This window comes from Heterodontus francisci, chromosome 26 (genome assembly GCF_036365525.1).
Source record: "Heterodontus francisci isolate sHetFra1 chromosome 26, sHetFra1.hap1, whole genome shotgun sequence".
Classification (NCBI taxonomy): domain Eukaryota; kingdom Metazoa; phylum Chordata; class Chondrichthyes; order Heterodontiformes; family Heterodontidae; genus Heterodontus; species Heterodontus francisci.
In genome coordinates, this window is record NC_090396.1 from 71,677,936 (window position 1) to 71,691,596 (window position 13,661).

At 42.2% G+C, this 13,661-nt stretch overlaps 1 protein-coding gene across 5 annotated transcripts in view; it reads right to left on the reverse strand.

Moving 5' to 3' along the window:
• Positions 1-13,661, reverse strand: part of wu:fj29h11 (uncharacterized) — a 161,848-nt gene that overhangs the window by 52,971 nt on the left and 95,216 nt on the right. For all 5 annotated transcript variants that reach the window (XM_068058559.1, XM_068058560.1, XM_068058558.1 and 2 more), the window contains 7 exons: positions 9,168-9,297; positions 8,472-8,688; positions 6,905-7,052; positions 6,252-6,429; positions 4,440-4,617; positions 2,790-2,916; positions 240-359 (listed from right to left, as the gene is read on the reverse strand). In XM_068058559.1, coding sequence (XP_067914660.1) covers positions 240-359; positions 2,790-2,916; positions 4,440-4,617; positions 6,252-6,429; positions 6,905-7,052; positions 8,472-8,688; positions 9,168-9,297 — 1,098 coding nt within the window. The remainder of the gene's footprint in view (positions 1-239; positions 360-2,789; positions 2,917-4,439; positions 4,618-6,251; positions 6,430-6,904; positions 7,053-8,471; positions 8,689-9,167; positions 9,298-13,661) is intronic.

Genomic DNA, 13,661 nt, shown 5'->3' on the forward strand with positions numbered 1-13,661 from the left:
TGTGGTAACAGGAAATGGTTCAGGCAATTTGTCAGATATAGGTGCTTACCCATGATAAGCATGGACTGTGTAAGTGGTGGGGCTACACCCTATCTTAACAAAAAATAGGCAAGTATTGTTACAAGATGAGTGAATTTAGACAATGTAATCCTTATCATGAAGAACGTCAATTCTAGAAACAGCTATCACTGTACACACGTAGCAGGGCCGCTTGAGCAGCATAACTGAGAATAACTTGCCTTTCTTGCATCAAGAGTCTTCTTGATTACCAGCCAACGATCAGCTCCAGTCTTGTGTTTCACCTCAAGTATGTTATTACTAAGATCTTGACGAGCCACGAAGAAATCCTGGCCCTTCACCTGTTCAGAAAACACTTTTTTAAAAAAAAACTATTTATTCAGCAAAGTAAAGGTTAAAAGATTGGTCATTTTGCTTGTGTCAGTATAACTTGCTATGCAGTAGGCAGATTTTCCATTTATTTACAAAGTTAGGGTGGTGCTGAAACTGTTTAATGTGCTTGTTCATTCAGCAAACTAAGGCACAATGACACAAAAAGAGTTTGGGAAAAAACAGACAAAACACCAGCTTTAGATCAATATGTTGAATTGCAACTAAAAACCTGCATTTCCCTGACTATGGTTGGAAGTGTTATTCAATTCTCAGTATGACCACTAGATGGAGCATCACAAAGAAAGTCTGTGTTTTAATAAGAATTACATTCAGTATCTTTCACCTGAGGACTGTTATAATTACCAACACTACTTCCTTTACGCAATATAAACATGTACAGTGATTAACATTAACGTGAAATGAGCCCTTCCAGACGGACTATGTACAACTTCCATCATCTCAAACTCTCCCAAGGGAAAACAACCATGAATAAAACTTTCAAGGAATCGACTTTGAAATTACATGACGATTCCAAAACATAATTAGACCAAAAAGAAATTGGATCATCAATCCAATACTACATGAATTATTCAGCCATAACCAATCAAGTTAAGGTGTTGTGTGTTCCTGGCACCTGTCATGATAATTAATAAGAATTTTAAATAAAAACAGACAGTGCAGGAAATACTCAGCAGGTCTGGCAGCATCAATGAAGAGAGAAACAGAGTTAATGTTTCAGATCTGGCAAAGGTTAGAAATGGAATATGTTTTAAGCAAGTAAAGTGGGAGGGAAGAGAACAAAAAGGAAGGCGTGTGATAGGACGAAGGGCCAGAGAGATTAACTGACAAGGAGGTCATGGGGCAAAGGCAAAGAGTGTGTTAATGGCGTGGTGAAAGACAAAGCATTAGTGCAGAGAGAGTGTTAATGACAGAATAATGAACAGCCCTAGACACAAGCACAAACATGAAAAACCCAGTAGGCAGGCACATGGTAAAAAAAAATTATAAAACAAAACAAAATAATAAAAAAAGGGGCCAGTTATGTTCTGAAATTATTGAACTTAGTATTGAGTCCAGAAGGCTGTAAAGTGCCTAATCGGAAAATGAGGTGCAAGGATGTCTTACTACAATTATACAGGGCCTTGGTGAGACCACATCTGGAGTATTGTGTGCAGTTTTGGTCTCCTTATCTGAGGAAGGATATTCTTGCTATAGAGGGAGTGCAGCGAAGGTTCACCAGACTGATTCCTGGGATGGCGGGACTGACGTATGAAGAGAGATTGGGTCGATTAGGCTTGTATTCACTAGAGTTTAGAAGAATGAGAGGGGATCTCATAGAAACCTACAAAATTCTAACAGGACTGGACAGACTAGATGCAGGAAGGATGTTCCCGATGGCGGGGAATCCAGGACCAGGGGTCACAGTTTAAGGATAAGGGGTAAGCCATTTAGGACTGAGATGAGGACGGATTTCTTCACCCAGAGAGTGGTGAACCTGTGGAATTCTCTACCACAGAAAGCAGTTGAGGCCAAATCATTAAATATATTCAAGAAAGAGTTAGATATAGTCAGTTTGACTAAAAGCTGATACCAGAGTCTAGTTTTTGAAAATAGTATACTGTGCAGGGGCTAGATGGCAAAGGGCTGAGAAAAAGATCAAATATATGAAAGAGGCAAGTAAAACACAATACACAAGTGGGACAGTGCAGCATACTCATCATTTTCATTATGAAAAGACAGGATGTACTGATGGCAATAGACAAATCCAATCATAATTGTATATTAATTTTGTTTTACTGTATGCAGGTGGTGGGCATTAATTAGAGATTCACTTGAGCCCCTTATAAGTAGACACAGACTAAAATTGTGGTTGTTGGGTTTGGAGATGCATGCTTGTAACATGTAACTCTGTAAATAAACATAGAAGTGTGTAAAGATTGGCTTTGGTTCTATCCTTCACGAACTGGCTTTCTGGAGTAGAACAATAACTGTCACTCTGCAGGTTCACTGCATGTAAAATAAAATAGCTTAATGATTCCTATTTACCAAGTGTTCACTGATTCCAACTTCAGAGAAACTGAAGATATACATATGCGAAAGGCACAAGTATCTGGTGAACATTACAAGGGAATTTGATTGTTTACATCCTTGGGTTATACAGTCTGTGTGAATCAATTCACACAAGAGTAAGATACTCAGACCGCTTAGAGGGAGTGACAATGTGACTGAACCAAAAAATGCATCTACAGCAATCCCTTTTCTGTAACAAGCTCCTCTTTAAAACTTTCCCTGAGGATCTCAACTGGATAAATTAACGGAATTGCCTCTATCTTCATAGCCATCATTTGTTCCAAATTTGCATTCACCAATAAATCCCATAGTGGGATTATACCGCTCACCTTGTTAATGATTGTAACGGAACGAAGTCTGTGCAGGAACAGCAGCAACGATGGGTCAATGTCATGGAATAGATTCTGCTCCTGCTGGTTCTGTGTTTTTAGTGGCAGGACTATCTTTGTTGTCCATCTGAGAAATTAGAATTGTGCATTAAAGAGACAAACATTTCCACAACATCTCTAATCTCCATAGCAGGACAACTGTTCCCAGGCCTATCCAACTGACAATAATCAGGCACATGCAGGTATGCAAGTGGAAACTCTATTCCTGTCTCCCCACTACCCACCCCATCCCGCACAACCCCCAACTCAGGAATTAATCAGCTTCTGATTAACATCTTCCCAAAATGGTGCAGCTGAGAGTTTACAATCTCAGCTGTGCACTGCAGAAGACACAAAAGCACCTAGTCAAGAAAACCTGCTTTAAGGTCTCAGTAGCTTGTCTCCTGTGTGTAAAAAAAACTCCTAGTTTTACACAGCCTGGGGAGATGGTCACTTGGTTCTCGCAATCCCTTTTGTTTTTAATGTGGTCCAAAGTTTAAAACCCTAAATCTCTCTCAGGTGGTATTGTCAGTGTTTACCCCTTGGAGGGACGTCTCCACTCATGAATGCCTCAAGATGACATTGAATGTTCCACAAGCGAGGGTGATCTGGATAATCTACTCAGTTAGCCAAAGCATTGTCCTGGCTGGGATTCTTGTTAGACATGTGTCTCCAATTTAATGTACTGGAATGTGAGGTATTTCAGATGTAAATTGTGGTGGCCATCTTGGCTGCCAGCTTTTTAAAAGTTAACGGTCTGATTTCAGCTCTTTTCTTTCATTAAAAGTTTAATGTAGGTTTCCAACCAATGAATTAAAAAATCCTCATTTGGCATAGCAAGATTTCTTGACAACCTCTTAGTACTTAAGAAAACAGTATTCTGGTCTCCTGGTCTGATACAGTGTCATGGCCAATATTTATTCCTCAACCAACACCTGAAATAGATGATTTGGTCATTTATTTCATTGTTAGTGACGGCTTGTTGTGTGCAAATTGGCTTCCATTTTTCCGACATTAGAACAGTTACTAGTCTGAAAAGGTAATTCATTGTCCCAAAGAGCTTTACAACAGAGGCTGTGATAGGTGCTATACAAATACAAGTCTTTTTCCTTGGCGTATTGAGATTTGGAACACTTTGCGCTGAGTTGCACTAGAGATCACTCTCATGCAGGAAATTCTGTTTCCAAGAAGCCTGCAAACTCATTGCAACAATACCTGTCAATTGCTACATCTTGTTCAATGTTCTGTCCTTAAGCATTGCCCTCCTCTCTGGCTTTCAGCTCTGCACCTGCCTGGACCCAACATCAACAGCTCCCTCATGATGTGCCTCAAATATGTGAGCCTCCATTCTCTGAATATTGCTCATCAGTCTGCTCTCCACCCGGTAGCAGCATAATTTATTTGTTTGTACCAGCTTCAGTACTCTTCAAAAGCAGAGTGTGGAAGATCACATGGTTAATATTGTAAAATTCAATTGCTTCTTGCTCTCCTCCATCCACAGTCTCCAAGTCCTTGACATATTACTTCCTAGAAGTCCTGATTTAAGTAATACATTTTTTTCTTAAAAGCACACATACAACTGATTGCTGGATCCCAAGAATTAAATATTACCTTGTTTTCTCCGCTTCTAACCCCATTAAATTTACAGGCCTCTCATCATCAACCCATTGAGGGAGGATGTATCCCATCGGACCACTAAGCTTGTCAAAGCAGATGTGAAAACCATTTGAGTGAATCTCTGGGGTGTCTGTGATTTTGAAAACAGACTTAAATCCGATACCTTTTTGACCTGCAGAAAGAAAATCAAAACACCAAACTGTTCATAGATCATTTTAACTTGCTTTCATTGAGTGAGGACTGCAATTTAATTAAATATAGATGGCATACAACAAACAAATAGATAACTTTGCTGTGTTGTAGTGGTGGTGGTGATCTGCCCAAGGGCAGGGTTTCTGCTCTTTTTCTCCACCCAGGACAGATAAGCATGACTAGGGAAGAGGGTATATGAGGCGGTTGTTCGTTGCCTTCCTCAGACTGGAACAGCAATTGAACCCACAATATTGACATTGTTCTAAACCACACGCTAGCCATCTAGCCAATGAGCTACCTGGTCCCCATAACTTTGCTGTAGACAGAGTGAAATGACTCACTAAGCAAATGGCATATACACAACCATCATTTACTGCAGTTAAAAAGTACAAATATGCCATTCCCATATTTAATTCCTATTTATTTAAGAAGGAAAAGTGGAAAGACGACAACAGAGGGTGCACTTTTATAGCATGCTGCCGTTCTCTTGCAGCAACTCATTAACATGGAGGAGGGGGACTGCCCACCCCATGATGATGTAGAGGGGGCGGGAGCATCATCCCGGCAACAGCGTCCAGCGCCACAGCGCAGGCGCCATTTTTAAAGGCCTTTTAGCCCTTCAGGGCCACTGAAATGCTTAAAGGGACAGGTTTGTCGAAAGATTAAAATAAAATTTTATTCACACTTTCAATCCCCTCTCCCATCCCCCCCCCAATGAATAATCCATTTATTATTTGTCCTATTCCACACCCCCCCCCCCCCCCCCAAAAGGTAAGTTTTCGATCACGACCTTCACCCCCCGGACTTTCTTTCCTTTAACCTTCAACCCGTTCCCACCATCCTCTCAATCAATCCCGTTCGTTTTTGCTGCTCCCCCCACCCGAAAAATTCACCTCTTCCTCCCCACCAGCGTCATGCCTCAGGCGCACGAATTCCGGCCTTTGGCTGGAATATCGGCATTGGATGGCCGTCGGGACAAGGTAAGTGTTTATGCATTGATTTAAATGCCACCCCGAGGTCTCACCGCCTCCAGTAAAATGGGTCGGGGCCATCCTGGTGTTGACACCCGTGGCGGGCCTCTCCTGGAAGTATTTTCCAGCACCCCCATGCCACAACCCCCGACGTTGGGGGGCGGGGGGCTGGTAAAATTCAGCTCAGAGACTTATCACAACCGTTCCTACAAAAAACTGAATATAAAGCTCCATGTCACTTGTAAATTGATGCCAGTCAATGCACTGGGTAGAATGAAACTATGAGGGGGAAGATAGAATGATATGGGACACGGGAGCCAGGAAAAAAGGGAGCCTGAATTGGATAACTCCTGTTAATTATTTAATAGATGTAAGGTTATTTACAGACTAATAGAGATGCCAAACTGTAGGAGGCCACTGTGTCTGTACTTGTTCCTTGCTGGAGTGGGACAGTTCCATTTTTTTGCATCTGTACTTTGATCCTTCTTTAGTGTTTATCAAATTCCATCTTAAGTGTTCAGATTGACACACCTTCATTAGTCACCTGTGGTGTTTCATTCCATATTATTTGTTTTCAGTTACAAACCAAACTATTTGCCAAACATGAGTCAGGACTTCTGCAAAACATTCCACAAGTTCCTACCTATGTAGCCATACGCATGTTTCCCCTTGGTGCTGCAGCCCACGTCACAGATTGCTCGGATATTCTTCTCCTCAAAACCACATTCATTATTGAGGAGAATGATGCAGTCTCTTTCCACCACAAACAGTAAGCTGGGAGGAGTATCATTAGAAGGTGGGTAGCTGTTATCATCAGCATTCTAGTAAGAAATAGGAGACATGGTTAGCACATATTTTCAAAATATAAGCTGCCCTGTGTTAAACTGACGTTACTTGGTGAAAAATGATTTAAAAAAGTATGGTTTAGAGCAAAATGTTTAATCTTTAATATGTCATTTTTTTTTGAGGCTCAGGGATTCCCTAAGGAGTGGATAAGTTACTCCAAGCTGCTCCCTACACGCCCCCTGTACAGTGATCATCAACAGAATAGCACAGGCAGAGGCCTGGGAGGCAGTCATCTACCCGCAACCCTCAGTCAGGCTGAGATGCAGAGACATCGGTGGGCGGGGGAGAGACCATGACTGTGAAGAAGGGGAAAGAGTCGTTTTGAAGAGAGAAAAGGTTTTAATTCTTTACGGCTGTATTTTACATATTTTAGTATGGAACATTTCTGCTAGTAATATTAGCTCTGGAATGAAGGATGAGGAGAACAGCATACAAACTGGTACACCTTACTTGTATCAGTTCCAAGACAAAGTGTGTGTCTTTACTGTACAACTCTGCAGACAAGCGTTCAAGGCTTCGACCTAATCGATTCTGATGAACTTCCATCAGCTTCTTCCCCTCATCATTCAGTTCAATCCCAATGCCAAATTCATTTTTCCTAAACAGAAAGAAAATGTGTAAATATTTAAAATTACTCTAATTCAGACAGTGCTTCAAAATTGTCATTTATTACAAGCCCAAATATATTTTCTTCCTTCTCCCAGTTTAAGTACACCAAAATGTTAAAGAGGCCTGGTAATGCTTCCCCTATACTCTGGTTAAAACCTTGGCACTGGAGAAGTGTGAATTTCTATTTCATACAATAACCAGACTTGTAGCTTCTCAAAAATTATAAACTTCATGTCAATTGGGAAGTTCTTCCATTGTGAATGCTTGCTCTTTAGGAGCTGGGCATATTTCATGTAAGACCCTTATATCACAGGCAAGCGAGTCATCTCAACAGCCTGCACTGGATTCAGACTCTAAACCCAGGGGTGAAACTGCAGCACAAAGTTCCCAACCCATTACCATCCCAAAAAATGCAGCATTTCTGCTTAAGAACGAAAGGAAACTCAAAAAGGAATACAGATCCCTAGAAAAGAATGAACATTTCTCATAATTTGAAGAGGTTGTGTGATATTGCCTACTTAATGATCCCTGAGGACTAGGCTGTGAGAAGGATGAGCTGTGGTTCCAACCATTCCAGAGGTTCAGGGGAGGGGATGGGCAGAGGAAGAGATTGGAAAGTTGGGTATACAAGGCAATAACCAGGAGAGAAGTAGGTAAAAGTCAAACCGCTGTAATGTTCTAACTTCTATCACAGATATTCACTATTAAACACACGGGGGGTAATTTTAACTTTGGGCAATAGCATCAGGGGAAATTGGAGAGATTGCACATCTCTCCTGATTTTAATTTCCACTTACTTCAATTAGAAATATAAACTGGGAGAGGTGGCCAATCTGATATCAAAACTCAAAAATTACCCCCACTTTGTTCCAACTGGTTAGCTTGTTTTCAGCTCTACAAATCTTTTGTTTTTGCTGTTTATTCTGGAGACCGAGGGCTGTCAGCTACAAGTAGGCATTCACAACAACTGAAAGGGAGCTTCACAGTCCAAGACAAAACAGGAGGTGGGGTGAAGCCAAAACAGAGAACACACAGAATCTCTCTCATGACACTTCCCAAGCCTCAGTTACTTCTAAAGTTGGCAAAGAATGCTAAGGAAAAAGCTAAGAAAGATTTCTCAGTGCCGGAAAAAAACATTTAGGAATCTTTTAATCTGCTTCCTTTGGTATCTCAATTCCCCATTTCATTTCTAGCTCTAAGTCTGGCTTCATTAACATTACCATGTCAGCAAAGGAACAAGGAATTGGAATTCCTTGTTATCAGCTGATCTTTGACACCAGTTGGAATGTGTTTCATTTGTCACATTTCTTTCCACTCCAGCTCACACCCCTGGGCAACAATAACCTTAAATGACAGCAAATTCTACTTCAGGATCAGCACTAATTTTGTTTTGGTGTCACATACAGACCTGATATTCTCAATGATCATCCTGCACAGGTTGTCTTCCTCATTAGAGGTGTTAACTGAACACTGTTCACTATTCATTAAACCAGCAGGATCAGGTGGAGCATCGTTTAAGGTTGTAGTATCACCTCCATGCTCAGGTGGTTTCTTGTCAGATGGTGGTTGGTCACTCGTTTCAGTTGCAAGCACAAATTTGTCATCATCATCGTCCTCTTCAACACCTGAAACAAGGAACCACAAATTCAATCTGGATTTACAGCAATTTTTTCTTTTCCGCCTTGAATTCTTTTTGCTTTCATTCCCTTCGCTTCCAAAGGTGGCGAATTACTGTGGGACATGATTCTGCGGGTGCCGTTGGACCTAATATATTTCATCCAAGAAGCTGCTAGGGTCATCAGTCTGAATGTGTACAGTGAACAGGCTATCTGACTGTTGGGCCATCACAGCCATGTCCAATCCTTTCCTATCCAGAATTCATTTTTGGTAGCATTTCCACTCCTGATTCTCATACAGTGACTGCGAGTAGAAATGGAGTCTGTGTAGACGTTCAATGGGGTTAAGACCTAGTTTCACTGTGACCTACTTCGCAAAAATGGCCACTTGGCTGAGGTGTTGGAGGATTGCAGACGCCAATGAAGTGCATCCTGGCATGAAGCAGTGCCTTCAGATGGGAGAAAAGTAGCTTTAAAATGCTTCTTACCTGAACTGGCTGATGTACTTTCATACCCCCTCGCATCGGACTCAGATTCAGACTTGGGCATATCAGAATCTTCACCTTCACTCAGCCCCACAACAGTAGACCTGCTGCTCAGCGATGTGGAGTCCACAATCTGTATCACAATTTACACTTTCATTTAGAATAACGCTTTCATTCTCTCAAAATAAAATCCCACATTCCTTCATAATTGGTTATTTTTTGTATTTTTTTTTTTAAACAGAAGAGTAAAAACTACCATACCCTGGTCACAGGGCAATATCTTAATCTGATGCTGGCTGGGAATGTCAGATATTAATATAATAAATTTAGTATATGGGGTATGCATTTCATGAAAAAATTAATATAGTGCCTCTCTGCTAAATTCATCACAAGCCCAAAACAGGTGTCAAAGCCCCCTGCATCTGATAATTAGAGGTCTAATGTCTATCAAAGGACCTCACTGCAAAATTTATTCCCAATAAACAGGGCAGGAGTTGGGGCCTGTTCCAGTCAAGGTTCTTAAGCAGTTACCAACAACTTGCCGTAGACGCACCAATCGAGGGCATTGGTCAGGAGGACTGCTGCTTAACTAAAATATTTGGTGAATCTGTCAGAAAGCTGTTTTCACTGTACGACAGATTTCGGATTCAGTGAAGAGGTTTGTCATTAAAAAATCTCCTGAAGTCTTGAAAGAGGATTTGGCTGACAGGTTGATAAAAATAAACATCACGATTACTGGAAATCAAATAAATAATATCAATCAATAGAAATACACAGCAACAAGTGAAGTTCTGAAAAATAAAGCTCAGCTAACATTTTCCACTGGGCCCCTACTTTAGAATGGATTTCCCATAGATGCCAATCAACTCGCTGATTTCTACCACTTTCATAGAAATTTGCAGCACAGAAGGAGGTCCTTTAGCCAATCGTGTCCATACCAGCTCTCAAGCAACCATCCAGCCTATTCCCACTTTCCAGCTCTTGGTCTATAGCCTTGTCGTTTATGGCATTTGAAGTGCACATCCAAGTACTTTTTAAAATGTTATGAGTGTTTCCGCCTCTACCACTCTTTCAGGCAGCGAGTTCCAGCTCCCCATCACCCTCTGCGTGAAAGAATTGGCCCTCAAATCCCCTCTAAACCTCCTACCTCTTAGTCTAAATCTATTGTCATGATCCTTTTTTTTGTCCTCAGGAAATATTGTGATGCACCTTTAAGGCTATAAAAGATCAGTACTTCTTTAAGGTAGCAGCTCCAGGGACTGTAAGCGAAAGAGCATTCTGGTTGCCTAGCTACAACCATACATAGAGGGAGAAAAGGACATACAATTTATCCATTTTGATTTTGAAAACTGGCTAACTGGTTTGATCAGACAGACAAACACAGCTGTGCTAGCACCTGAAGGTAGAAAGAAGAGCTCCCTAAGACAATTTGTTTAGAGTCTCTCCGAGTTCTAAAAACTTCAAGCCAGATGAGTTCCTTGAAGAAAATAACAAATTATTGAACTGCTGAATTCCCGCCGGAAAAAAGAAAAATATAATACTTCAACTACTGAACTGTAATTGCTGAATTCCTATCTTTGGATTCATCAGGTCTTGGAAGACTGCAAGTGAACTTTGACTGTGTTTAATCAGAGGACCGTTCGTAAGGAAGCGTAATCTGTAAAGACTTTATTGTTATTTCTATTTTTTCGGGCAGCTAATTAAACACCAAACTACTGATAGTTTGGGTATATGTATGCGAATGCAGGAGTTAGTTTTTTAAGTAAGTTGTAAGGTCTTTACATATTGGTTTATCTTAGTAAATTTTAAGATTTTAGTTTTTTTAAATAAATAAATAGTTAATCAGTTGATATCTGAAGATACCTGGTTTGGTTTGCCTCATTCGGGGGTTACTAGATTGTTTCAATTCGGCTGCTGCTTTCTTTGATTTGGAAAGCTTAAAGACATGTATGATGCGACCTGTGGAGCAACGGGACTGAATTAACAGTGTGTTGCTCCCACCGCAGTCAGAATCATATAAATATTGATTGGGGGCTTTGTCTTGAGCGGTCATACCATAACACTATGTCACTGGTTATGGACCCCCTCAATCAAGGGGAATAGGGCCTTCCTATCCACTCTATCCAGACCCTTCATAATTTTATACATTTCAATTAGGTCGCCCCTGAGCCTCCTCTGCTCCAAAGAAACAACCCTAGCCCATCCAATCATTCCTCAACTAAAATTCTCCAGTCGAGACAACATGCTTGTAAACTTCCTCTGTACCCTTTCGAGTATAGTTACATCTTTCCTTATAGTGCTGTGACCAGAACTACACTCAGTACTCCAGCTGTGGCCTAACTAGTGTTTTATATAGTTGCAGCATAACCTCCAAGCTCTTACATTCTATGTCTCAGCTAATAAAGGCAAGCATCCCGTATGTCTTCTTGACCACTTCATCTCCCTGTCCAGCCACCTTCAGGGATCTGTGGACATTTACTCCAAGGTCCCTCTGTTCCTCCACACCTCTCAGTATGCTACCATTTATTCTGTATTTCCTTGCCTTGTTAGCCTTCCCCAAATGCATTACCTCACTGGGGAGGCTGTGGCGTTGTGATATTGTCACTGGACTAATGATCCAGTGACCCAGGGTATTTCTCTGAAGGCATGGGTTTGACTCCCAACATGGAATTCAATTAATACAAATCTGAAATGAAAAAAAAAGCTAGTCTAATGATTGCCATGAAACTATTGTCGATTGTTGTAACCACCTGGTTCACTAATGTCCATTAGAGAAGGAAATCTGCTGTCCTTACCTGGTATGGCCTACATGTGACTCCAAACCCACAGAAATGTGGTTGATTCTGAAATGCCCTCTGAAATGGCCTAGCAAACCACTCAGTTGTAACTAACCGTTACAAAGTGGATAAGGAATGAAACTGGACAAGACCACCCAGCATCAATCTAGGCACCAGAAACGACAATGGCAAACACAGCCCTGTCGACCCGGCAAAGAGCCCCTAACATCTGGGGGCTCGTGCCAAAGTTGGGATTGCTGTCCCACAGACCAGTCAAGCAACAGCCTGATGTCGTCATATTCATGGAATCATACCCGACAGACAATGTCCCAGACACTCCCATCACCATCCCCGGGTATGCCCTGTCCCACCGGCAGGACAGATACAGCTGAGGTGGCGGCACAGTGGTATTCAGTCGGGAGAGAGTTGCCCTGGCAGTCCTCAATATTGACTCCAGACCCCACGATGTCTCATGGCATCAGGTCAAACATGGGCAAGGAAACCTCCTGCTGATTACCACCTACCACCCTCCCTCAGCTGATGAGTCAGTACTCCTCCATGTTGAACAGCACTTGGAGGAAGCACTGATGGTGGCAAGCATGCAGAATGTACTCTGGGTGGGGGACTTCAATGTCCATCACCAAGAGTGGCTCGGTAGCACCACAACTGGCCGAGTCCTAAAGGACATAGCTGCTGGACTGGGTCTGCGGCAGGTGGTGAGGGAAGCAACAAGAGGGAAAATATACTTGACCTTGTCCTCACCAATCTGCCTGCCGCAGATGCATCTGTCCATGACAGTATTGGCAAGAGTGACCATTGCACAATCCTTGCGGAAACAAAGTCCTGTCTTCACATTGAGGATACCCACCATCGTGTTGTGTGGCACGACCACCGTGTTAAAATGGGATAGATTTCGAACAGAACCAGGAATGCAAAACTGGGCATCAATGAGGGGCTGTGGGCCATGAGCAGCAGCAGAATTGTACTCAACCACAATCTGTGACCTCATGGCCTGGCATATCCCCCATTCTACCATTACCATTAAGCCGGGGGATAAACCCTGGTTCAATGAAGTGTGCAGAAGGGCATGCCAGGAGCAGCACTGGGCATACCTCAAAATGAGGTGTCAACCTGGTGAAGCTACAACACAGGACTACTTCTGTGCCAAACAGCTTAAGCAGCATGCGACAGACAGAGATAAGCGATCCCATAACCAACTGATAAGATCTAAGCTCTGCAGTTCTGCCACATCCAGTCGTGAATGGTGGTGGACAATTAAACAACTAACTGGAGGAGGTGGCTCCACAAATATCCCATCCTCAACAATGGGGGAACCCAGCACATTAGCGCAAAAGATAAGGCTGAAGCATTTGCAACAATCTTCAGCCAGAAGTGCTGAGTGGATGATCCATCTTGGCCTCCTCCTGAAGGCCCCAGTATCACAGATGCCAGTCTTCAGCCAATTCAATTCACTCCATGTGATATCAAGAAACGATAGAAGGCACTGGATACTGCAAAGGCCAAGGGCCCTGACAACATTCCAGCGATAGTACTGAAGACCTGTGCTCCAGAACTAGCCACGCCCCTAGCCAAGCTGTTCCAGTACAGCTTCAACACTGGTATCTACCTGGCAATATGGAAAATTGCCCAAGTATATCCTGTACACAAAAAGCAGGACAAGTCCAACCTGGCCAATTACTGCACTATCAGTCTACTCTCA